The sequence below is a fragment of the Callorhinus ursinus genome, unplaced genomic scaffold, assembly GCF_003265705.2.
Source record: "Callorhinus ursinus isolate GAN/ISIS: 27379988/994484 unplaced genomic scaffold, GSC_fseal_2.0 scaffold9, whole genome shotgun sequence".
In the NCBI taxonomy this organism is placed as follows: Eukaryota; Metazoa; Chordata; class Mammalia; order Carnivora; family Otariidae; genus Callorhinus; species Callorhinus ursinus.
The window spans coordinates 22,591,672-22,619,344 of NW_027397071.1; the positions used below are offsets into that span (position 1 = coordinate 22,591,672).

A 27,673-nucleotide genomic window follows, 5' to 3' on the forward strand; every position below is an offset into this window, starting at 1 on the left:
AAGTGTCTTTGTTGTTGACTAATTCTGTGTGAGACAAATCTATTGTCAAAGGTATTTAGTTTGGCTTACAGATTTACTAGAAATAATAGCTGTTTATATATTAAGTCTATAAAGCAGTTTTGTTTTTGTTCATTTATTTGACATTCACAACAACATAAAGTAACTAGAACAGGTGTTCTTACTAATTCTGTTCTACAAATGATGAATCTGGGATCAGAGAAACTAAGAGTTGTATATTTCAACATCATTTCAAGGAAGTGGAAGATCAAGCATTGGAACACAGGTTTCTTGATCTAAATCTATTCTTTTTTTTCCAAGTAGGCTCCATGCCCATTGTGGGGCTTGAACTCAAAACCGTGGTATTAAGAGTCCCATGCTCTACCGACTGAGCCAGCCAGGCACTCCTGAATCTTTTATTTTCTATGATACCAGTTAGCCACTTAACAGCTTTCTTCTGTTTTGGGGAGGAACAGTACTAACTCATTGGCTTTGCTCATTGCTGCTACTATTTGGCGGGGTGGAGTGGGAATAGTATTTAGTGTTGGCGAAAGAGCTACTTAAACTCCTTAAACCTTTTTTAAAAAAGTTATATTTTCAGTTTAAGAGGCTTTTTGCTTCATAAAAATAATTTGAGGTAGCTTTAGCCTATTATAGTGTAAAAGGACATTTTGTAAAAACATTTCTTTACCACTTAAAAATTTAATTAAGGGCTTGCTAATTTATAAAGTTCCATTTGAAGTATTAATCTGAATATACTGCTGTTCAAGTAGTTGATTCATCTATTCAGGGAAGTTTATGAATCTTTGTAATTAATATTTTTAAAACATAGTTGTCATGTTCATTTCTGTTGATTTGTAGGCCTCAGAAATGTGTTCAATCAAAGGAAATTGGAATTATTTATAGGGTAATTTGACATACTTCTGAAATTTATCACTAACTCAGTTACTGTTTTTTAGTATTTTGACTTGAAACAACTTCAGTATCTGTTTATAAAAGCTTCCTTGTAGGAAAAAAAGAATTTCAAGTTGGTAAAACATTTATATGTTTTATACCATAATATGTTAACAGTTGCTGGGATATTTTGCAGTGATTTTTAAGAATCCCATAGCGGGGGTTCTCAAGACCTCTTACACTGTTACAAGTTATTGAGGACCCTGAAGGTTTTTGTTTATGTGGGCTGTATCTGTTACTATTTACTGTTTTAGAAATTAAAAATAAGAAAATTGAAAAACATTTAACAATTTTGAAATATATTTAATTCCACATATTTAATTTCCTTGACTCTGAGAAGACCAGAATTTATTATCTTGGTTTATTTAGGCACTTAAGCCGTTAGTGTTTTGTAGTTCTTGCTACCCAACACTAATTTTGAATATTGATGGTGGTTGGCACTCAAAAATCAAGCTCTTTGACCTGAGACCTTAAAATAAGGCAAAGTATTCTTATAGTATTCCCCAAGTGTATTTATATCTGTAGATTTTATTGTGAAACATCAGAGTATAGAATAGAGATAACTGCCTTTCCTTTCTCTTTTAATACTAACGTAAGTTAGGTTTTAAAAAGAGTACAGTACAACTCTTTATGGTATTAGGTATTCAACCTTGATTTTGATAAGTAGGCAGAAGTATTATCATTAACTAGCTTTATATGTATATATATATGTGTATGTATATATATAACAATAGACTTTGCAATGCAAAACTGGGAAAAAATGTAATGTTATTTTTACAACTATTTAAGCTATATTATTTTCCAGAAGTTTCTTTTATTTCAAAGCTACTAGGTTCCATTTCAGACCTAACCTATGTTATTAACCTATTTCTACTATTGCATTAACTAATAAAAATAGCTGTAAACATTTATGGTGGGCTTACTGTGTTTTGGCCACTGTTCCAAGTGCATTATGTGTTTTAACTCATTGAATCCAACAATCCTATGAAGTAGCTACCATTATTTTCCCTCTACAGGTGAGGAAACTGAGGCACACAGAGGTTAAGTAACTTGCTCAAGGTTTATAAACCATGGAGCTGAAATTCAAATTCAGGCAATCTGGTTCTAGAGATAATGCTTTCAACCAACCACTAAGCCATACTGTCTCAACTAAGTAAACCTACTGAGGGAAATAACATACACAATTCTAAAACAGACGATATAGATAGTGATCATTTAAGATAATTCCTTAAACTGCATATCACATATTCCCTAGGATTTGAAAAATTATAAATGAATTTTTTAATTATAAAAGTAATATATATTTACTGGGAAAATTCCAAAAGTACATAATATTCCTAATATCTCTTGCCCATCTGTATTTTATTTTTTAAATAGACTTTATTTTTAGAACAGTTTTTGATTTACAGAAAAATTGAAAAGATAGGACAGAGAGTTCCTATATATTCTTTTACCAGGTTTTTCTTCCTTATTAACATCTTAACATTAGTATGGTGCATGTTAGTGAACCAGGATTTGATAATAATACATTATTATTAATTAAGGCCCATAGTTTTATTCATATTGCCATAAATTGTTCCTAATGTCCCTTTTCTCTTCTAGGATCCTATCGTATTACACTTAATTCTCATGTCTCCTTAGGCCCTCCTTGGTTGTGATAGTTTTTCACACTTCCCTCATTTTTGATGATCTGACAGTTTTAAGGAATGCTGGTTAGGTATTTTGTAGGATGCATCCTGATTAGAATTTATCTGATGCTTTTCTCATGATTAGATTGGGATATTGGGATGAACAGCTGTAAAGTGCCATTTCATCACGGGTTATATCAAGAAACACGATTTATCACTATTAATGTCGACCTTGATCACCTGTCTTAATAATAAAGTTTCTCTACTTTAAAGTTACTCATTCTGTCCCACTTTCTCTACTCTACTCTTTGGAAGGAAGTCACTCTATGCATGCTCCACCTCCTGAGGACAAAATATCTCTATAAATTATTTAGCATTCTTCTATCCAAGAGATTTGTCTCTTTTCCTCCACTCACTAATTTATTCAATCATTTATTTGTGTCAGTATGTACTCATGGATATTTACTTTATACTTTGAGTTATAATACAGTACTACTTTATTGCTCAAATTGTTCTAGCTTTGGCCATTAGGAGCTCTTTCAGTTGGCTCCTGTGTACCCTTGACGTACCTTAGTCAGTGTGAGGGTTAGTTTTTTCTACTAGATGTGCCTAACTCATCCTGCATGTTTTCTGTCCCAGTCCTAGAATCATCCATTTGTGTGAGGAGCCCTGATATCTTTTATTAGCGAATGATAGTAGAAACCAAGCTCAGGGTGGTAGTTGTGCTTGTTCCTACTGGGTGTCATTTCTTTTAGGCCCTTTCAGCCGACAGAGCAAAGAAATATATGTGTGTATACGAACCTCTGTAAATAATACATATCTATAAACATTTCTATATGTAACCACCTGTGTCTGTATTAAGCTAAACATGAATTCTTACTGAAGTGTCTAACTCTAATCTGCAGTATGAATCATTACATTTATTTGTAAATTTCTACTCCAACAGTGAGATGCCTGGCTCCCAAAATCTACCATCCATTTACACAGTTTTTCAATTCCTGTATGTATGTATAGCAGCATCAAAATTGTTAACCTGAATCCTCATTGAAAATGCTTTATCAAGTATAGTACTTATGTGCATTTCCTTTGCTTTTTTTAGTCTTTATAGACTTACTCATTTCCAAGGTTACTTCAGCCAGCACCTATTCTCCTATATTTCTGTCATTAAAATTCATTGGATGAATGAGTCACGTTTTCTCCTGAAAGCACTTCTATTCTCTCTGCTTCCATTACTCCTTGAACTATTCTTCTTTGCCTCTTCCTGGAATACTCTTTGCCCTGATGTACCCAGCTCCCCACCTTGCCTACACCTTTTTTTCCCTTGATAAGACAGTTAAGGAATGGCATATTTGATGGATGGTGGTAGAATTTTTCATTTTTGTTTTTTTATTCTAAAGACAGTTTCTATTTCTAATGGTTATCTTTTCAACATTTCTGAAAAAGTTAATTGTATAAGATGACACTCTATTTAAAAAATGGTTTTTGTTTGTTTTTTAAGCTATTTCAGGAGGAGGTAGTCTAACATTAAGAGCATGGCTTCCAGAATTATACTCCCTGAGTTCAAATTCTGGCCCCATGGTTTAGTAACATGGTGAACTTAGGTGTGCCTCAATTTTCTCTTCTGTTCAATGGATGTTTTAAAATTACCTAATAAGATTGATGTGAAAGTTAATGAGATAATAGCTTTTAAGTGCTTTTAACAGTACCTACCACATAGGAAGCATATAAAAAATGTTAACTGTTATTAACTATTATTATTTAACTATTATTAAACACTAGTGCTGTATGTAAGCTTCCAGAAAGGAAAATTGCATCAGAGTATTGCATTTAAAGTAGTTGTCTTTTCAGACTTTTGAAGATTACTTGGGGGGTTTAAAAAGTTAGGGTGATTATACTTTCTTGTTTAACCTGGGATGGTGATCCAGGAATATGCCTCTTGGTGCTGGCAGGAGGAGTAGCACTTCCCTTTTCACTTGCTTAGAGTTTTTTGGTTTGGATGATAAATTATATGACCACCTTATTTCCAGGGATTATAAAATCGTGTCTGCGTGCATCTGACCAGAGTTGGTGTGAATGAGCGGAGCAGGCTGGGGATAGGTCGGGGCTGGGAAGGAAGGCACAATCTGGACAGCGTATTTAGACTGGGAAACCTGAAAAAGGTAGAACTAAATTGACCATAACTGTGAAATCCTTACTGACTTAAAATGATTATAGATTTTTTGAGGGCTGTATAAATTGAATGTACTAATTGCAGTGGTGAAAATACAAGGGAACATATAGTAGGCAAACACTGTGGGGCCGCTGCTTCTATTTATTTGAAGTGTGCTTCAAAATGGTCTTTCATAGTTTGCATTCCTGGAACTTGGTCTGGGAAACAAATAAATTTCTTTTTTCTTTAAGATTGTTTTGAAGAAGTCATTCATATACGTCTGGACGAACTTCTCCGTGTTTTAAAATCTGTAATGAATAAACATCAGAACCTCAATTCTGTTGATCTTCAAAATGCTGCAGAAATCCTTACTGCAAAAGTAAAAGGTAAGAAAGATGTATTAAAAGTTGGTTGGTGTGGGCAAAAAGCATCTAAGTCATACATTTTGGTCCATAGTGACCATAGTGCCACCTCCCCACATGGCATTGGTATGTATATCAATAAGAATTATGTATACTTCGATATGTAGATATTCCCACTAAATCATACCTAAAACTCTCTTCGTTTCAAAAATTAAAACTGCATTTGGCAGGAAGCAGTTTAAAAATAATAACTGAAATAAACTAAACAACTGACATTTAAAACCTACTTCAAAAGAGCATGCACTCTTTCAAAAAACTCAAAAAGTTTAAATGTCAGTTGTTTTGTAAGGACAATTGTTGCTGGAAAATGGCCATTTGTAGTGACTCCGCTTAAAGGAGGGAGCCAAACAGAGAAAAAGACTTAATTGGGATCTTTTTTTTAATGTGAAAAAGAAAAATAAAATTATATATGGATATACACACACATATATGTATAGTACATGTGCTAAAGATCCAAGAGTTGGGATTTATCCTCTAATGAAATGATTTGCCACCAAAAATATTTCATTAGAATCGATTATTCTGGACTGCAGTGTACAAAAAGGATTGAGAGTGAAGGGAGTATTTGAGAAGAATGAGGCAGGGGGTTCAGTTAGGAGATCATTAGCAATAAGGGGCTGGGTGTGGGCTGACAGTCTGATCTAAGAAGCTGTAGTGTGCTGGAGGTGGAGTGTGGTTGTTACCGAAGAGGGGATGGATGTTGGTTTGATAAAACAGGACAGGTGGAATGTTGAGGATTAATGTGAAGTTTGTGGTTGAAGGTGGGGACTTGAGAGCTGTTGGTGTGTAGGTGGTAATGGAAGAGGCCGGCACCAACTCAAAGTAGGCAGAGTAAGTGCGGGCTGAGTATGAGATCCCAGGGACAGAGAGAAAATAGAGGAGCCTGAGAAACACCTAAGAAATAGGGAGATGGTGTAGAGAAAGCTGTCTTGGAGTTTAAAAAGTATGAGGTTCTAGGAAGTGATTGTCAGTGTTAAATGTCATTGATAAGTAATCTGAATTCAAGCAAAGTAACTACAGAAAGTGACTCACCCTGGGTTGAATAAGGAAAGGAAAGGATTTGGCGGGGAGGGGAATTACCTGTTCTGAGTCTCAAAGGTCGGGTGGGCATTTCCTGGGTTAGGGTGTGTGGAGGTTGGGGACTGTGACATAGAGCACTTTTGTAAGAAATCAGGATGTGAAGAACTTGGTGCAGTTGGTGAACACATTCCTATCTAGAGGAGGCAAAGGGCAAGTGTCAAGGGATGAGGCAGGAGGAAAAAATAAAAACCTGTCAATAAAATATGGTCCACATACCTGAGAACCACTTCCTCTGCTTTTTGACATAGATTTATTGTGCCTGAGTGGTTCTTTCTCTTTGTTTCTTTCTTTTTCTGTATTTCAAGCATTGAAACACATGTAGATGGCTTTAAATGGGAAAAATGAATAGTTTGTTGTGACTTTTAAAAATGTGCTTAGTAACCAAATTTGTTTTTAAAGAGACTGTTTATAAGTGCCATTTAACTTAACTTAGATAGGGAAATTTGCGTCTATAGATAGTAAAATTTCCATGCTTGGAAATAGCGACCACAGTTCATTCAATTGTTGTCAGTAGCTATTGTGTGCAGTCAGGATGTCCTGGGGAAGGAGTGTGCCTGTGTATAGTTGGTGTCCACATTCCAGAAACAGACTTGAAGAAAGTGGCCTCTCAGCTGCCTTGGAGATCTTTTTTCCTTTGAGGTAAAGCTATCTTTTGAATATTATCTCCCACTATGACTGTCTTTACCTTTGGGATTATTGTTACCATTTTACTTTTGGTTTGGGTTAAATTTAAAAGATTACTTTTTGTTCCTAAACTTATTCTGTTTCAGTAAGACTCCATGAGACTAGAAAATGTAAAAATTGGCTTTTCGTTGGTATAAGTTTCTGTTTTTAAATAAAACCTTTCCTCCTTACTCTTATTGTTGAGGCCATCTAAGCGAAGGGAGTTTAAAAATGAAAAATATTCAGTGACCTGAAAAATCGAGGTTAAATTAGAACTTATTTAATTTTTTCTAATTTAATGATAATTTTCAAACCCTGGAAAGGCAAGGGGGAGGTAGAAACCATTTTTGAATATCTGTTCTATGGCAATCTAGATATTTTGCATATGCTATCCATTTTAATATTTTCAAAAACCTATTAAAGTGCATTTTTATTTCTATCTTAAATGGGGGAAGCTCAAAGAAAAAAAGCTATGGTACATTAGGATCAGAAAGCTTCCGGAATGTGGAGATCATTTTGTCTTAAGCCCCTGATTACATTTCAAAAACAAAGATGACATGACTTGCCCTGGACATCTTAACTGTCGATGCATTTGGCAAATATAACCAAGACATTTAAAAAAACACTTTAGAATCAGGGAGGTATAATTTTGTTTGTGGTACTGTAGGTGTGGATGCATAAAGTCTGTCCACTTCCTATGCATAATAAATGCATTGGAATCTTTTGACTCCTCTTTTTTTTAAAGTATGGAATTTACCTTTTGATAACTTTAAAAGAAAATTTTAAAGCTTTAAATTAAAAACTTTTTAAAAAAAGCTCTTCCCATTCATTCTAGTCGTGATTTGTATTTCCTGTGTCTCCTCCTGTTTCCAAGCAGGAAGTTAAGTCTGACAAAATATTTGCAATATGGTAAGAGAGATACAGCTTATTTTTGAAGTAGATAAAAGACATCTTCAGCACTCAGTAATTTATTATGTACATAAGTGTTTGTGTTTTCACTGTTTACAATTGTTTTAGTCAATCTTATTTGTAATTTAAATTAATACGACCATTTATTTAGGTTTTTCATGATCTGTATTTTGCCCTATATTGAAAAAATGACAAAAAAGAAACACAAGCTTTAATTATGCATCTAAAATTGTAGAAGCTTTGTGTCTTCTTTCTGTTTTGAAAACTTAATTTTTTAATAGGCAATACATTGAAATGGTTCATAATGCAAATGGCATAAAAGAGTATTTAGCAGTGAAGTGTCTTTCCTACCTCGGATGCTTAGCTACCCTTTCCTTTACCTAGATGAGCAGCAACTATTGCTGGATTTTTGTGTATCTTTCTAGAGACATATTATGCATATATAAACAATACAATATGTTCTTTTTTTTTGCTCTCCTTTTTACACAAATGGTAGCATTCTGCTCCTTGCTCATTGTTCTGAGGTATGTTCTATACATAAAGAATTCTCTAATTCTTTTGTTGTGATTTGTTCTGTTTATTTTTCAAAGCTGCATGGTAATCTGTTATGCTCATGTGCTATAATTTATTTTACCAATTCACTAATGGATATTTGGATTATTTCCATTTTTTTTCTATTACAAATAATGCTTTGATGAATAACCATGTTCATTTGTATTTATTTTTTTTATATTGCTAAATAACCTCTGCAGTGGTTCTGCCATTCTGATAGCAGTGCTGAAAAGGCTGACTTACTGCACCTTTGCCAACAGAGCTGGTTACCAAGCTTTGTCACCCAGTCTGATAGTAAAAATTGGCATCTTAGTATAGATTGACTTGCATTTCCCTCATTTTGAGCGCAGTTGGGTATGTTTTCATATGTTTTAGAGCCATTTGTACATCCTTTTATGTGAGTTGACCCTTTATTCATTTTTTTTTTTGATGGTTGGCCTTTTTTTTCTAGTACTGATTTGTAGAAACTCTGTGTAAGTGAAATTTACCCTTAATCTTTATTTTTTTGTATTTTTTAAAAGATTTTATCGTGTTACTCACCATACAATACACACCATTAGTTTTTGATATGGTGACCCACAATCCATTGTTTTCGTATAACATCCAGTGCTCCATGCAGTATATGCCCTCCTTAATACCCATCACCGGGCTAACCCATCCCCCCACCCCTATCCCCTCTAAAACCCTGTTTGTTTCTCAGAGTCCATAGTCTCTCATGGTTCATCTCTCCCTCTGATCTCGCCCTGCCCCCCTTCATTTTTCCCTACCTTCTCCTTTTTTTTCTTTAAATTTTTTATTGTTATGTTAATCACCATACATTACATCATTAGTTTTTGATGTAGTGTTCCATGATTCATTGTTTGTGCATAACACCCAGTGCCCCATGCAGAACGTGCCCTCTTTAATACCCATCACCAGGCTAACCCATCCCCCCACCCCCCTCCCCTCTAGAATCCTCAGTTTGTTTTTCAGAGTCCATTGTCTCTACCTCCGCCTTCCCCCACTTCATTCTTCCCCTCCTGCTATCTTCTTCTTTTTTTTTTCTCAACATATATTGCATTACCCTTCATCTTTGATATAAGTTGCACATTTTCTTTATCTTTTGATTTGCTTATGGTATTTTATTTTTGCATTTAAAGCTATCAGTCTTTTTTATGGTTCTTGGGGTTCAGGTATTAGGAAGGACTTCCCTGCTCTGAGATTATAATAACATTTTCCAGTGTGTTTTTGTTTAATGTTTTCATGATGTCATTTATTAAATTTGAGTCCTTGATACATTCTAGAATGTCTACATGTCTAGCTTATTTATTAAATAATTCACCTTTTCCCCATTGATCTGAGATGCCATTTTTATCATAAATACATTAAACTGTCATATATATTTATATCTATTTTTGGACCTTATTTTATGTCCCATTGATTTGTTTAGTCATGTGCCAATACCACGCTATCTTTATTGTAGTTGCATAGTATGTTTTAGTATCTGGTAGGGGTAACTCTTCTTTCTGTTACTCTTTTTGTTGAGGATTTTATTTTCTCATCAGGACTTTTGAATTGGCTTATCTAAATTCTAAAAAATATCTATTGATATTTTGAGGACAATGAGTAAAATTTATAAATTTATAAACTTATAATTAAATTTATAAATTAAGGAGAAGTTACATATTTAGCATTTCTGAGAGTATAGTATGCATTTCATTTCTTCAAGTTGTCCTTAGTGTTTCTCAGAAGCAACTTAAAATTTTCAATTTGTAAGCCTTACTGCTTTTTGGTTTGTCCCCCTAACCATTTTTTCCCCATGCATATGATGAAAATTTGCCTACATTATATCTTTTAATTCAGTGGTTTGCAAACTGTGGGCCCTGATTTAGGGATTGTGACCAGCGTTTTTAAAATATGAAAGAGAATAGAAAAAAATCAGAATGCAACACTCATTGTATAAGACTTAAGGATGTTTTGAAACTTCATAGGTGTTGTATAACTAATAGCTATTATATGTGTATGGTATACTTGGTCATGATATAATATGTATTTCTTACTGAAGGTTGTGGTCAAAAAAGTTTGAAAGTCACTAATAGATGCTAGGTATGAAAGCTATTCATGTGATTTCTTAAAGAGATACTGAATGTGTCTTAGTGCTTATTGTTGTGACTTAATAGGGAGCCCAAGAGAGACAGATATTTAAACCGTGAGCAAAATTTTGATGCCATTTTGAAGAATGGCTAATAGAGAGAAGAGAGTGGAGACAGCAACACCAATTATCAGGTTGTTAAATAATCCAGACTCCAGGTAAAACGTGGCCTTTTGAACTAAATGGCAGTGGGAATGGAAAGGAAGAAGAAGGATGTGAGGGCGATGTGGCTGCGACATCTCTCACCCCCATTGATCACCAGGGTTGATTCGGCTGATCTGGCTGGCTAGGCGGGTGTCCCCTTCCTCCCTCACCGCTCCATGTGCGTCCCTCCCGAAGCTGCGCGCTCGGTGGAAGAGGACGACCTTCCCCGACAGAGGAGGACCGTTCTTCGGTCAAGGGTATACGAGCAGCTGCTCTCCCCTGCTAGAACCTCCAAACAAGCTCTCAAGGAACGGAAGAAGAAATGTTTTAGAGGTATTTTGAAAGCAAAGATAATGAGCTAAGGAATATATAGGAAAGAGTAGGCTTGCAGGGCAGAATAGAAGGGAGGATAGGGTTCAGGTAGGACATGTTGAGGTTGTAATGCTGATGGGTAAAGCCTGGGAAGTAGGAGAAAGAATATATCAAACAGACCATTGGAAATGTGGATCTGGAGCTCAGAGGTGAGAACTAGATAGGTAGTTTTAAGGATTCATTTCCTTCAAAGGTATAAAAGTGGATACAGTTCTGTGGGGATAATGTGTAGAGAAGAAAGCCAAAGGGAACTGCAGGCTGGGTGGGGATGACTATATAAAGTAAAATTGTCAATAGATAGATACACAGAACATGGTACTAAGTACCAAGCAGTGTCCTCTAGGTGCTTTACGTTTGTTTTCTCAGTCATTTCTTTCAGTGATACGCCATTTTACAGATGAAGAAATTGCAGTGAGGTGATGTATTCAGAATAACACAGGAAGTGGTAGAGGTTAGATTCGAAAAAATCTCTGAAGCCCCACGTCATCTAGTTACTATAACACATTGCTTCTAAGAGTGCAAAATATTTCAAGGTGGAAGAAAGTGGTTAATATTTGCAGTAATAATAGCAGACATTATTGAGGATGTACTTACTCTGTGCCAGACACTGTTAAACTCTGCGTGGATTATCCCATTAATCCTCACAGCAGATTTTTCAGGTCAATACTGTTACTCTGTCAATTCCCGTTTTGCATATAAGGAAGCTGGGACATGGAGAGGTTTGTCCAAGGTTGCACATGCATTAAGTGGTAAAGCTGTTGAGAGTTGTGGAGTGGACAAGTAGGATGAAAACGCAGAAGAAAAAAGGCATCCAAGTTTGACTCACAGGTTTTTGTCGGCAGTGTTGTGAAGTGGTTTTGAGTGAAAATAATAACTAACACTTATTGAGCATTTTCTTTGTAACAGGCTCTGTTCTTTGTTCATTCCATTTTCATCACAGTTCTCAAAATACATATTGTCGTCCCCACTTTATAAGTGAGGAGACTGAGGCACAGAGCAGTTGTGTTAAGTCCCTAGTAGGAGACAGAGTTTAAGATTTAACCTAGGCAGGGCGCCTGGGCGGCTCGGTCGGTTAAGCGTCTGCCTTCAGCTCAGGTCATGATCCTGAGTTCCTGGAATCGAGTCCGCTCTGGCTCCCTGCTCAGCGGGAGGCCTGCTTCTCCCTCTGCCTCCGTTCCCCTCCTCATGCTCTCTCTCACTCGTGCTCTCATTCTCTCTCTCCCAAATAAATAAATAAATAAAATCTTAAAAAAAAAAAAAAAGAATTTAACCTAGGTACACTGGCTTCAGAACCCATCCTATTAACCAGGCTGAGCAAACTATTTCTGGTGGGCTAAATCTGGCCTGCTGCCTATTTTTGTAAATAAAGCTTTATTGGAGCATAGCCACTCTTATTCATTAATGGATCACCATATCTCATTCATTTATGTATGGCTTCTTTAGGAATGGTTGCAACATACCATATGTCCTGAAAAGTCTAAAATACTTGCTATGTAGCCCTTTACACAAAGTTTTTCAAACTCTGATAACCATTAGACTAGATGAAAAGCCAAATCCTGGTGAATTTTGTCATGACCCATTTATAGAGGTTTGGCAGTAAAAAAAAAAAAAAAAAAAGTTGGGTGGTAGCTTTAAGAGGAAATATGGCAAAATGAAAGTTTTCTCACAGAGAAAAGATTTGAGTATGTTAGTAGCATAAGAAAAAATAATGTCAATTGAGTGGAAGATAATAAAGCTATGGAGGGAGGTGGCATAGGATTTGGAGAATGCAGGAAAGAGTGGAAAGATTTATTACTGGAAAGGAGCCAAAGACTTTTCTTTGAAACACTGAGCAGAAGCAAAAAAGAGAAAAGATATTAGGAATATAGGACTGTTTTGAATTGGAGGCAAGGGCAATAATAGTAATTGTCATTTGATGGCTGTAACCTCATTCATGTAAGGATGAAGATAAAGAAGGAAGATGGTTCAAATAATTGTCTTTTTGCGATTCACAATTACTACTTTTTAAATCTCCCAGTCTTGTTTAGGGCTATGAAAGAAACAGGTAAGAAAGAGAAAGAATAATTACAGAATTTGCCGTAGTGTTATAAGGTATCTTTTTTCTTTAAAGTCTAACTAACCTGGTTAAGGTTAGGAAATATAAGTAGGCTATACATTTTTGCTGGTTATAAGTTATTGTAAATAGACATTATAAATTACTATTTAAAGTTTACATTCCAGTGAGATTTTTAAAGCAGCTTTCTTGAGGTATAATTGATATTCAATGAAGTACATATATTTAAAGGATACAGTTTGATCAATTTTGACATAAAAAACCTGGTGAAACTGTCCCAATCCAGATAATGGATGCCCCTTGGTACACCTTCCTTTCGGCGCCTTCCTGCAGCCCCCTTTCAACAATTTTGATACGTGGTGTTTTCATTTTCATTGTGTTCAAAACACTTTCTAATTTCCCTTTCTCTTCTTTGACCCATGGGTTATTAAGAAGTGCGTTATTTTAGTTCCCTGGTATCTGGGGATTTTCCAAAGATCTTTCCGTTATTTCTAATTTAATTCCATCTAATCACAGAACATCCTTTGCCTGGTTTGAATCGTTTTAAACCCATTTTGACTTCTTTTATAATATGGTCTATCTTGGCAAATATTCAGTGTGTACTTGAAAAGACATGCATTCTGCTGTTACTGGATGGAGTGTTCTACAAATGTCCATCTGGTAGAGAAGGCTGATAGTATTGTTGAAGTCTTCCATATTCTTACTGATTTTCCATATACATGTTCTGTCAACTATTGACAGAAGGCTATTGAAATCTCTGGCTATAGCTGTAAATTTGTCTATTTCTCATTGTGATTTTGCTTCGTGCGTTTTGAAGTTGTTTATTAGGTGCATAAATGTATAGAATTGTTATGTCCTCTTGAGAAATTGACTCCTTCATTATTACAAAATGACTTTTATCCATAGTAGTTTCTTTAACTGGGAAGTCTACTCTGTGTGATGTTAGGCACTAAGCTGGGGCCATTGTAGAGCTTACCATGTTCGTTTCTTGTCTGTTAAGATTCTTGTCTTTTGTTGCCTATAGCCAATGTCTTGAAAATTTTTATTTCATGTATTTTGTATGAGTTTCTTTTGATTGTTTCAGGCAGAAGTGTAAACCTGTTTTTCCATCTTGGCTGGAGCAGAAGTCCAAAAATAGCTTTAAAATTACTTATGGTGGTTCCTAAAGTTTTTCTTTTTGCTTGTATCAGCGATATTTAGAAGAAGCTGATGAAAGATGTGGCCCTTAGCCCCTCACGTCTGCAAAGGCTTATCCATGTAAAAGCTTGATTGTAATTTCATGAAGTTTAGAGGCTTGAGGCTTCCTTCATCTGGCTTAGGAATTCTTGCTTTCCTGCAAGCATTTTCCACCCTAGTTGTACACTAGAATCACCTGAGAGAGCTTTACCTGTGCTCCACCAGACTTGTGAAATCTGAATTTCTGGTGGTAGGACCCAGATTTTTGTTTTTAAAACTCCCTAGGTAATTCTGCTGTGCAGCTAAACTTGAAAACAGCTTGTTTTAAAGCAAAGGATGGCTTCCTCTTCACTTGCTCTGTCTACCTTCCCTTTATTGGCAAGGATCCTGGGGAGGATGGGATACAGGGAGCCAATTGCTCCTTAAATTCACCCTGAGTAGAAGCAGTCACTTTTAAAAAAATTCCCAATTCCACCTTCAGATTTTGTCTTGGTAAATTGTATCTGGGCTTTTAACAAAAGTGCATAGAGAAGAAGTTAAAATAAAACTTTTTCAGTTATATTTCACAATTTGCTTTAGCAAAATGCAGAATGTTAGAATATCCCTATGGCAAACAAGAGACAGCAATATATATCAATTAACATGGGCCTCAGAGCCTAAGAGCCTATAGGAAATAAGGCTATAAATAAATAGGAATGTAAATTTTCTAAACCATTGGGTGTTTATGTGATATGCTTCGTATATAAGATTTGTGCTATGTCACATGTATATATGACTTCAATTATTGGTAATTCCTAGTGAAAAATATACTTCATTTGACTAAAGTGGGCCACAGTGCATTTAGCTATTTTTACAAATGCCATAAAGCGGTAAGCAAGAGAAAATAGCACAGAGTGCTCTTAATGAGAGGTCTGATATAACGTGGACTCTGTGACTCTGAGACGGATTTCACATTGTGTCACTTTTTAGATGTGTCAAATTATGTAATGCATGGAGTGGTAAGTTTGGAATGCCAGCCACTTGTATGCAAGCTGATTCTTTTGTATGATTTCTTTAAAGAAGAACTTGAACATCATATTCATTTTGTGTATTAGACTTTTCAGTTTCCTAATCTTTTAATGCTTCTAGAAGTAATGGTGAACTTTTAAGAGATTAAATGACTTTGTATAAATGTAGTTGAAAATATTTTCTTCCTCATTTGTTGTAACCAATCTTTCCCTGTAGCTGTGAACTTCACAGAAGTTAATGAAGAAAACAAAAACGATCTCTTCAGAGAAGTGTTTTCTTCCATTGAGACCTTGGCCTTTACCTTTGGGAATATGTAAGTAGAGGACTGTCATTTAAAGAAATTTCGGCCTGGGAGTCTCAGAATATGTCATATAATCCAGTAGATACATGGAAAGTAAAGTGTTAACCAATACAAAATAGTATCACAACACTGGAAAAAAATACATTCATTATTTCATTATTGTTTTGTTACTGTATTCGGCAGTGTCTGTGTAGCTGTTCAGAAGCAGCATCCATTTGCAAGTGACTATGTGGTTTATGTGAATAGATTCCTAGGAGTTTATTTCTAAGGTTCTTAAAAGAAGTTTATTCTATATTACATGTTGAATGTGAAGCCTGTGACAGAGCAATGTAATGACTTGTCTTTTTATTTCTATTTCTTTTTTTTTTTTTTAACTTCCCTGGATAGCCTGACAAACTTCCTTATGGGAGATGTAGGCAATGATTCATTATTGCGACTGCCTGTTTCTCGGGAAAGTAAGGTAGGCCAAGTTTGTGTGAGGGCAGAGACTTCAATATTTTTAACTTAATATTTCAATAATTTCCTGATCTTAATCTCAGCATTAGTCTTTGATAGTTTTCGAGTTGAGCAAGAAAAACAGATCACTTCATTTTAAATTGAACTTATAGTCAGTTTCTGGAGCAAAAATTTAATTATACTTTCTAAGTGGTTCTATCATTTTAAAAGAATATATCTGATAGTTTTATGGTGTCCTATGTAATGAATCTATGTCATATGGTCCAAAATTTTAGTAAGTAATTCTTAACCATTTTTCTCTCCTGACATTGTCACAGTTCTTAAAGACTGGTGGAAACAGAAAAATAACACAAGAAGTAGAGAGGGTGTTAATCTTTTCACACATCCTATAGTTTATTACCATGAATCACTTATAAATAGGCTGTAGGTCTTCATTCTCCCTAAGAGCAGTATGTTAGAGGATTGCAGTTCCAATTCCCAGTTTTGTTTTTTTTTTTAAGATTTTATTTAATTATTTGAGAGAGAGAGCAAGAGAAAGCACATGAGCTGGGGAGGGGCAGAGGGAGAAACAGAAGCAGACTCTCCCCGCTGAGTAGGGAGCCTGATGAGGGCCTGGATCCCAGGACCCCAGGATCATGACCTGAGCCAAAGGCAGTCACTTAACCGACTGAGCCACCCAGGTGCCCCCTGATTCCCAATTTAAAGAAAAATTGCCCTGAAATAATAGAACATGAAGAATGTTTGTAGAATATTGCTTTAAAGACTTATAGTAGTAATATTTTTATTTGACTAAAATTTTTTCACTAAATGCAAGCTATTTTTAAAAACTGCAGTAGGGACATACGTTAATAATTTCTTTTTAAGGATGTTCAAATCCAGAAGGAGGTCAACAAATATTTGGAAGTGTGCCAAGTATTTGTGTTATATCAAAGTAATATAAAATTGCAGGTCTTTCTTAAAGTGGTACAAAACATGAATGACTAATTGAAGCATTTGTTATATGTACTATAATAATGAAAAAACAATTGACTATTTTTGAAGTCATCCATTGATGAATCAAGGATAGTGTATAGACCATATCAGTAATGAAGAATTTTAGGATCCTTAAATATTTGCTATTACTTATAATTTTTCTTCAATTTTATCTTTTCAAACATACTACTAATTTAGAAGATATAATAATATTATATCCGTGACAAGGCTCTGAAGAATTAAAATTTTAGGTGTGAATCATATTTCCTGTTCCTGTTGGCTCTATTGTGTGCACAATATTACACTAATTCTTAATAGGAAAATACTTTTTCCTTTTTTTCTTTTGCACCTTATTTTCCTTCTTGCAGTTTTTAATTAACCCTAGAGATTGAGCTTTAAAAGTCCATGATGATATAATGCTACTAATAAAACTACTTTGGTGAAGAGTTTTGAAAAATACTTTAATAATTGCCTTTTGTTTAATAGTGTTTATTATGTAACATGCCCTATGCTAAGCCTACATCATCTTAAGCCTTAAAGTAGCCTTATGAAAGTAGTGTTCTTATCCCCATTTTACAGAAGGGCACACCAAAGTTAAGCCTAAATATATAGCCCAGTGTCATACAGCTACTAAATGATAGAGCTGGACTTCAAACCCAGGTCTCTTTGATCCCTTTTGCATTGAATCCCTGCATAGTCTGTATTGCCCAACCAAGTAGATCACATTTGTTTAAGATCTCACAGTTTTGGTAGATATGTTCTCCTGCACTGTCCAGTAAGGTAGCCACTTGCCACATGTAGCTCTTTAAACTTAAATTAATTAAAATAAATAAAATAGAAAATATACATTACATTACATTTACATTAGCCACTTTTCATATGCTCAGATAGCCACATGTAACTAGGATCTACCTTACTGGACAGTGCAGATACAGAACATTTCCATCATCATAGAAAGTTCTGCGCTAAGTTGTCCACTAGACTTTCAGAGAAATGCTTTTGTCATATGATAAAATGGTAAAAGATGGCTGGAAGAAACAGGTCTTTGTCTTCAGTTTAAGTGATAATCTATTTAGATTGTTTCTATAACTTCCTGACTAATATTTTTGAAATCTGCAGAATTATTTAAAGTTTTGAATGGATTTATTAATGTTAACTAATGCTGTTAGTAAACAATGAGGTTGTTTATTCTTGGATCTTGAGAACTGCAGTTGTAAAAGGTATGTAATTCTTGTAAGATGTAGTAGCATTTAAACAGATTTCTTAGGCCCTTTGAGTTCTAAATACTTGAAATTCTTTAACAGGAATTATGTCACAATAACAAATTAGAGTGAAAAATGTCTGAAGCAAACATCTGTTATCTTCTGCTCTAACCTTAAATTTATTTTCTTCCATGTTGTAAGTCTTTTGAAAATGTTTCTGTGGAATCAGTGGACTCATCCAATGAAAAAGGTAATGCTTTTGAGGTACTTACAGTCTTAGTCAAATTTTTTGCAGTTCCCTCCTTCCTTCCTTTCTTTCTTTTCTTTCTTCTTCTTTTTTTTTTTAATCACTCCCCAACCCCCTACAGTTACTTTCAATACCTGTTTTGAATTACTTAATCTCTTCTTGCTCAGTAACCTAAGTATTCATTTTTAACACAAAATCATGTGTAAAATTTTGCATAAAAACTTAAGAAAAAAAGCCTGCTAGAATAGATAGATAATATAGAGACTGATCAAGAATTATATAGGGTTTATAACTTGATGAATAATAGAAATATGTATAAGATAAAAAATATAATTTGAAACCATTGTAAGTTTAAACTGTGACCTTTAATTCTAAATTTGTCACTTGTATTTTTTTTAAACAGTTTTCTTTGAAGAACATCTTAGGATTTGAATGCTTCTTTGTTTAGAGTTATGTGCTGATATTTAATATATACTTGATATTTTTATTTTCAGGAAATTTTTCTCCTATAGAACTAGACAGTGTGCTATTGAAGAACACTGATTCTGTAGAATTGGCTTTGTCTTATGCTAAAACATGGTCAAAATATACCAAGAACATAGTTTCATGGGTTGAAAAGAAGCTTAACTTGGGTGAGTTGCCCTTTGGGGCATCTAATTAACTTTGGAGTGTAAGAACTAAATTGTTTGCAATTCATTTTCTACAGATGATGACTAATATGATTCCAAATTAGTAGCTGCTTCATTGTAGTGAATAAAATCATTGTCCATTTTCTCTTCTTGAAATAGGAAAGACTCTTCTTACAATAAATGTACTTATTGAACATTACTGTGGGCCAACCACTTGATCTGGGGACACAAAGACAAATAGTATACTGTCTTTGCCTTTAAGGAAGTCATACTCCATTGGGCAAAAAGAAATGCAATCAGATAATATGGTTAAAAGAAATAAAAGCTACAATAGGTGTATGAGCACCAGCCATGGTAACATCTTAATAGCTAGTATTTTCCCAGTGTTTTACAGTTGACAAAATACTTTCATATCCTGCACCTCATTTAATCCTTACCAAAACCCTGGGAAGAAAGCAAGAAAAGAATTATTCCCATTTTACAGCTCAGGCAAACAAGACTTGCCTAAGGTCAGATAGCAGATTTGCATAGGATTATATAGCACTAACTGGAAGAACATAGGCTTTACCAAAATCCTGTGCTCTTTCTACAAAATTATTTGCTTTAAATAGGGACTGCCCATCAGAATCACCTGAATAACCTTAAAAGGGCAATACACAGGCCTAGGTCCCATCTCCAAGAGAAGTTAGGCCAAGCATGTATATTTTGAAAGTTTCCTAGTTGTTTTTTTTTAATAATTTTTTATTGTTATGTTAATCACCATACATTACATCATTAGTTTTTGATGTGTTCCATGATTCATTGTTTGTGCATAACACCCAGTGCTCCATGCAGAATGTGCCCTCTTTAGTACCCATCACCAGGCTAACCCATCCCCCCACCCCCCTCCCCTCTAGAACCCTCAGTTTGTTTTTCAGAGTCCATAGTCTCTCATGGTTCGTCTCCCCCTCCGTCCTAGTTGGTTTTGATGAGCACTCTGGATAAGAATCACAGTATGGGGGGGGGTGGGGGGTGGCAGGGGATGGATTAGCCTGGTGATGGGTATTAAAGAGGGCACATTCTGCGTGGAGCACTGGGTGTTATGCACAAACAATGAATCATGGAACACTACATCAAAAACTAATGATGTAATGTATGGTGATTAACATAACAATAAAAAATTACTAAAAAAAAGAATCACAGTATCATTTGATGCAGACTAGTATGTGTGCTCACTCTTTAATTTGGGAATCACAAATAATTTTAGAGTATGGAGGGGAAAAAGTTAATTTACCTTCTGATGTTTTCTTTGACCTTTTCAGAATTGGAGTCCACTAGAAACATTGTCAAGTTGGCAGAGGCAACTAGAAGTAACATTGGAATGCAGGTAAGTGTTCAGTGACCTCCTAGGGTATTGGACAAAGAGGTTACCTAGATGAACTCATGATAGTGCCTTGGGAAGTCAGAAACTTGTATACTAAATATAGGAAAGAAGTGAAATGCTAAACTTTTGGCTGGGCAAAATAAAGACCTTTTAAACTTAATGTGGAGACCCATTATGGAAAAAAACTAGGAAATTCACAATTTTATACAAATGTTGGTTGTTTTGTTAGCCACTAGTCTTGCCTACCTAGTTTTATAATTAATATTCTTCAGTACCTCCTCATATAGTCATCTTTGTGACTAGTCATTTGTCTGCAGAAAATGTCTAAACTTAAAATTTCTCCCTCTGAAGAAGAGTAGTTGGGGGGTCTAGAACTCTAGTGCTATTTCCATTGGAAAATTTACTTTTCAATTTTAAATTCTAGGAGTTTATGCCACTGCAGTCTCTATTTGCCAGTGCTCTTCTTAATGATATAAAGAACAGTCACCTTTTACAACAAACAATTGCAGCACTCCAAGCCAACAAATTTGTGCAGGTAAAAATTTATGTGTATAATACACTTTTTTTGTTGTTAACAACAGCATACCTTTAGAAAACAGCTTTTTTTTTTTTCTTTCTTGTTTTGAAATACCCTTGACAGCCTCTACTTGGGAGGAAAAATGAAATGGAAAAACAAAGGAAAGAAATAAAAGAACTTTGGAAACAGGAACAAAATAAAATGGTGAGTATTATAATGGAGTTTCATCTGCCTACTTGTGAACATCTGAAATCATCTGCGGTATGTAATAAGCATCCACCCTGGAAGATGCATACCTTACTCTGTAGTTTTTCTAAAATGCTTGTTTTAACTATCTTGTTGAATATGCTAATGAAACTTATACATGAGGGTTTGTTTCTTATTCTGTATTTAATAGTCTTTTTTTTTCCTGTATAGCTGGAAACAGAGACTGCTCTTAAAAAGGCAAAATTGTTATGCATGCAACGTCAAGATGAGTATGAAAAGGCAAAATCTTCCATGTTCCGTGCAGAAGAGGAGCATATGTGCTCAAGTGGTGGATTAGTAAAAAATCTCAACAAGCAGCTAGAAAGAAAGCGAAGGCTGGAAGAGGAAGCTCTTCAAAAAGTAATCATCTTTGTTGTTATTTGCAAGTTGAATTAGCAATAATCTGCTAAGGCTTCAGTTCTCAAATGTTAGCATGCATCAGGGTTGCCTGGAAGGCTTGTTAAAACAGGCTACTGGGCCCCACATCCAGAGTGTCCGATTCAGTAGCTCTAGGGTTGGCCCCAAACGACTTGCACTTCTAACAGATTCCCAGGTGATGCTGCTGCTGGTGGTGATGGGGATCCACACTTTGAGAACCAGTATACAAGAGATTTTTGCTTATCTTTTAGATCTTTGGTTTTCTTTCTGAAAAAGTATCTTAGAGAAGGCAGTAGTTTAATATTTTTTACTTCATTGTTCAGGAAGTTCACCTTTTAGGCAACTGGGTGTATATGTGCGCTAATTCTAGTACCTGATAGCAAAGCTAGGCTGGAGCTTTATATTGCTTATGAAATATAATTTGATGAATTCTGCAAGATTATATAGAAAATGGTAAATATAAATAGAAAAGGCTGTAAAATAGAAGTAGTCATTTATCTTGTAGACAGTATACCATACATTAAAGTCAAGTGCCTGAGTCACTGACCAGAACAAATTGTTACCTTTAGAAATATTCTATTTAAAACAGACTATTTCATAGTTTTTATGTAAAAAGTCTTTTTAATTTTTCCATTGAGTTTTATTATAAGTATTTGTTTTAAAATATAAATTCTAGTGATCAGTGTTATTTTTTTTCTGTGATATTCTTAAAGGTAGAAGAAGCAAATGAGTTCTACAAAGTTTGTGTGACAAATGTTGAAGAGAGACGAAATGATCTAGAAAATACCAAAAGAGAAATTTTAACACAACTCCAGAAACTTGTTTTTCAGTGTGATCTTACCCTTAAAGCTGTAAGTATTTTGTTCAGTATTTTGAAGGCCAGGGCAAGAAAGGGTCTAAATATCTGCGGAAGGGAAGAGGGATGCTTGATGAGTCATGATTCTTAAGGGATTTAATTTCTGAGATTATTGCAACATTTGGATTTGGAAATTGACTTTCAGCTTTTAATAGTGGTAAATGCTTTGAGTTACATTTTTTATCTGGTCCCCCAACTGGTGGATTGATGATTTGTCCAATTAAAACTGAAGTCTGAGAGTTTGAAATTGCCTCTAAGCCACTGTCTTTCTTGGCTTGGTTGACAAAATGGATTTGACTCTTGAAACTTCTTTCAGCACTATGAGATTGGTTCTTCAAAATCTGAGTAAACTAAATATTAAAATTAAACCCAGTGGCTTATTTAAAAAAAAAAAAAAAAAACACGGGCGCCTGGGTGGCTCAGTTGGTTAAGCGACTGCCTTCAGCTCAAGTCATGATCCTGGAGTCCCAGGTTCGAGTCCCACATCGGGCTCCCCGCTCAGTGGGGAGTCTGCTTCTCCCTCTGACTCTCTCCCCTCTCCCCTGCTCTCTCTCTCACTCTCTCTCTCTCAAATAAATAAAATCTTAAAAAACAAAACAAAAAAGCATCCTTCCCTCAAGGGTTTTCATTTGCCTCTTTAAAATGACTTTTATAAAAAGTTTATATATAAAATACCTTTTTTTGATGTACATTTCACAAGTTTTAACATGTGTAAATTTGTGTAACCACAATCAGGATTCAGAAGAATTCCGTCACTCCAAAAAATTTTGTTCATGCTGTCCCTTTGTAGTCAAATTCTCTACCCACCCTTAAACCCCTGGCAAATATTGATATGTTCTCCGTCTTTATAGCTTGATCTTTTCCAGAGTGTCATATAAATGGAATCCTATAGTATGTGACTTGGGGACTGGCTTCTTTTACTCAGCATAATGTCTTTGAGATTCATCAATGTTATGCCTGTATCAATAGTTCATTTCTTTTTATTGCTGAATAATATTCCATTATATGAATGTACCACAGTGTTTATCCATTCATCAGTTGGACATCTGTGTTGTTTCCAGTTTTTGGTGATTGTGAATATAGAGTTGCTATGAATATTTGTATACAAGTTTTTGTGTGAACATGAGTTTTCATATTTCTAGGGTAAGCACCTAGGAGTGAGATTACTGGATGTTATGGTAAATGTCTGTTTAACTTTGTAAGAAATTGCCAAATTGTTTTCCAGAATGGCCATAACATTTTCATTCTAACCAGTAATATATGAGAGTTCCGATTGTTCTGCATCCTTGACAATACTTGTTGGTTGTTGTTATATTTTAACTGTTCTAATATGTGTGTAGTGGTAGTTGTTTTAATTTGTGCTTCTGGAGTGACTAATGATATTGAGCATCTTTTCAAGGACTTATTTGCAGTCTCTATTTTGTCAATTTTTTAAATTGATTTGTGGTTTTTTTTTTTTATTATTGAGCTTGCATATTTTGTCTTCCAGTCTGAAACTTCTCTTTATTCTTTTAGCAGCTTGTTTCAGGGGGAAAAAGGTTATAATTTTGATGGAATCTAACTTACCAATTTCTTCTTTTATGTGTCATGCTTTTCATATTATAGCTAAGAGAGTTTCAGTGTCACAAAGACTTCTCTCCTATGTTTTCTACTAAAAAGTTTATAGTTTGACATTGATATATGATCTATTTTGACTTAATTTTTATGTAAGGTGTGAAATATAGGTTGAGGTTTATTTTTTGCATATAAATGTTGTGTTAAAATTATGCCTGTGGGATTTTAATTTATGGAGGTGACTGAATGCTGACATGGAGAGGTCAATGTTACTGAAAGGGTGAATTGCTTACTTATATTTTCTGAGAGAAGGGGACGTGCTGTGCCACGTAGGGCCACAGAAGTACCAGGTTTGGTGAAGCAGAGGCAGGAGTGAGGGGAAAGCTGAGTATAGAGCCTTTATTGGGGTTTCCAAGGGAAAGACAAGGTGGGGCAGGATAAGCAGTATAGGATTGGCTAGCTTGATGGTCTCTAGTTGCTTGGTACCCGGCCCTGGGATGATTCAGAGCAGGAGACAATAATAACTTGGTGTGTGAGAATTAGATAATGAGGTTGTTTGGGTTGCATATGAAAGACATGCCCCCCACTACTCCCCACACCTGTGCTAAGAATTGGTTAGCCCTGGGAGGAGCAGACTCTCCCCAGCCGGCAAACTTTTTAAGATGTCAAAACATTATAAAATACGGAAAATAAAAAACATTATTAATACAGATGTCCACTTGTTCCAGTACCATTTGTTGAAAACTTTGTGCCATCTCCATTGATTTGTCTTTGCATCTTTGTCAAAAATAAATTGACCATATTTTTATAAAAGGTCAATTTCTAGATTCTCTATTCTGTTCCATGGTTATATGTACCTGTCATTTGGCCCAAACTCTACTACTGTGTTGATTACTGTTGTTTTATAGCAAGTCTTAAAATCAGGTAGGGACGCCTGGGTGGCTCAGTCGTTAAGCATCTGCCTTCGGCTCAGGTCATGATCCCAGGGTCCTGGGATCGGGCTCCCTGCTCCACGGGAAGCCTGCTTCTCCCTCTCCCACTCCCCCTGCTTGTGTTCCCTCTCTCCCTGTGTCTCTCTCTGTCAAATAAATAAATTCTTTAAAAAAAAAATAAAATAAAATCAGGTAGTGTGAATTTTCAACTTTTTTTTTCAGAATTGTTTTGAGTATTTAAGATTGTTTGCCCATAAAAACATTGGAATCAGCTTGCAGTATCTACAAACAAATCCTGCTAACATTCTAATTGGAATTGTGTTAAATCTTAGATCAGATGGGAAGAATTGACTGTAATATGTAGCATCTTAACTATATAGAGTTGTTCAATCGATGAAGACAGTATGTCTCTCCATTTATTTAGATACATGATATTTTTTTAATCAGCATTTTGTAGTTTTCAACATAGAAGTCTTTCACATGTTTTGTTAGATTTAAACCTATGTGTGTATGTATGTATTTGAGCAGGTATTGTGAATGTGACATACAAATAAATCAAAAGATAAATATATACCACATATAATTTATGTGTATGTATCTGCACACACATTTCTTCAATTTCACATTTCATTTGTTCATTGTTAGTATTTAGAAATACAAGTGATTTTTGTATGTTGATCTTGTATCTTGCAAACTTGCTAAAACTAAATAGTTCTGGAACTTTTTTTGTAGACTCATTGGGGTTTTCTACATAGAACATTATGTTAACTACAAATAGGGACAGTTTTATTTCTTCCTTTCCAATCTGTATTCCTCTTACTTCTTTTTCTTTCTGCACTGGCTAGAGCTTCCAGTTCGTTATTGAATAGGATTGGGGGAGAGAAGGTATCCTCGTCTTCTTCTGGACTATTTAAGGGCAAAGCACTTAGTCTTTCACTATTACATACGATGATAACTATAGGGTTTTTGATGATGCCCTTTATCAGGTAAGGAATTTCTCCTTTTCCTAGTTTGCTGAAAGTTTTATGATGAAGGTGTTGAATTTTTTTTTCCACTGCTGAAAATTTTAAGGTTGTTTGTTACTGCAGCATAAGCTAGCAAAACTGTCTGCTTCAGTATATATTGAATAGATATGTACATATATTCTTTATTCCTTTATATGTACCTTTACATACTATATACCATATGTGTACCTAAATATGATAGAGGAACATCTTTGAACAAATAATATATAAGTACAGTTTACGGGACTTAAGATGCAATTTTTGCTAATTAAATTATTATAAACATTTATAATTGTGTCTGCTTTTTTTAAAAAAGATGTTAGATTTTATCAAATGATTTTTTCTGCATCATTTGATTAATGTGGTAATACAGTTTTTCTTTTGTAGTCTATTAATATGATGGATTACATTGATGTTTGAGTGCTGATCTAGTCTTGCATTCCTGGATAAGCTGCTTTTGGTTGTGATGCATTGTTACTTTTATATATTGCTGGATTCAATTTGCTAATATTTTGTTGAGTATTTTTTTCTTTTTCTTCTCTGTTAATAAAAGACATTGGTATGTTATTACTGGGTTGTTTTTTTTTTCTTATACTGTCTTTATCTAGTTTAGTATCAGGGTAATTCTGTCCTTGTAAAATGAGTAGGGAGGTGTTCCTTCCTGTCAGTATTCTGGAAGAGATTGTGTAGAATTGGTGTTATTTCTTCAGTTGTTTGATGGCATTCCCTGGTGAAAGTATCTGGGCTTGGGGTTTTCATTTTTGGAAGATTTTTCACTCTGTATTCAATTTCTTTTGAGAATAAATCTATTCGAGTTAATTATTTTTTTTTGGGTGAATTTTGGTAGTTTGTAGCTTTCATGGAATCAGTCCCTTTTGTCCCAGTTGTCTAATTTATGTGCACAGAGTTGTTTATGGTTTTTCTTTACCCCTTCAGTGACTCAGTAGGCTGTAATAATATCCTCTCTTTGATTCCTGATGTTGGTAATTTGTACCTTCTCTCTTTCTCTCTCTGGTTAGTCTGGCTAGATAGAGGTTTATCAATTTTACTGACCTTTTCGAAGAACTAGCTTTTAATTTTCATTGGTTTCTCTATTATTTTTAAAATTTTATTTATTTCAGCTTGCTTTGGGTTTATTTTGCTTTTCTTTTTAGTTTCTTGATGGTGGAAGCTTAGATTGTTCATTGAGACCTCCCTGCTTTTGTAATATAAATATTTAATCATTTAGATTTCTCTCTAAGCACTCTTATCTAAATCACACAAATTTTGAATTTTGTATTTCTATTTTTGTTCAATATAAAATATTTCCTAATTTCCCGTGAGACTTCATCTTTGACCTATGGATAGTATAGAAGCTGATTGTTTAATTTCCAAGTATTTGAGAATTTTCTGGATAAATTCCTGATACTGATTTCTAGTTTAATTCTGTTATGATGAGAGAAATGTTTTATATAATTTCAATTTTCTTAGATTTGTTATGGTTTGTTTTATGATTCAGCATATGGTCTATCATGGTGAATGTTCCATGCATATACTTTTCAAAATGTGTGTTCTGCTCTTGTTGGCTGGGGTATTTGGTAAATGTAAATGTCAATTGGTTATTGTTGGTTTACAGTGCTATTTATTTCTTCTATATCCTTGACTTACTTTTTACTTCTATCAGTTACAGAGAAATGAGGGTTGTTTTTTTAAGTTTTTATTTAAATCCCAGTTAATCAACATACAGTGTAATATCAGTTTCAGGTGTACCATACAGTGATTGAACACTTCCATACAAT

The 27,673-nt window shown here is 34.7% G+C and overlaps 1 protein-coding gene across 3 annotated transcripts in view; it reads left to right on the forward strand.

Moving 5' to 3' along the window:
- Window positions 1-27,673, forward strand: part of ARHGAP29 (Rho GTPase activating protein 29) — a 62,602-nt gene that overhangs the window by 13,146 nt on the left and 21,783 nt on the right. For 2 of the 3 annotated variants that reach the window (XM_025872230.2, XM_025872232.2), the window contains exons 3-12: window positions 4,980-5,114; window positions 15,455-15,551; window positions 15,927-15,999; window positions 18,371-18,419; window positions 18,911-19,048; window positions 20,347-20,411; window positions 20,833-20,943; window positions 21,049-21,129; window positions 21,343-21,531; window positions 22,263-22,400. In XM_025872230.2, the coding sequence (XP_025728015.1) occupies window positions 4,980-5,114; window positions 15,455-15,551; window positions 15,927-15,999; window positions 18,371-18,419; window positions 18,911-19,048; window positions 20,347-20,411; window positions 20,833-20,943; window positions 21,049-21,129; window positions 21,343-21,531; window positions 22,263-22,400 (1,076 nt within the window). Of the gene's footprint in view, window positions 1-4,979; window positions 5,115-6,744; window positions 6,870-15,454; window positions 15,552-15,926; window positions 16,000-18,370; window positions 18,420-18,910; window positions 19,049-20,346; window positions 20,412-20,832; window positions 20,944-21,048; window positions 21,130-21,342; window positions 21,532-22,262; window positions 22,401-27,673 lie in introns of those variants that run through there. The other variant, XM_073896276.1, reaches the window with a different exon arrangement.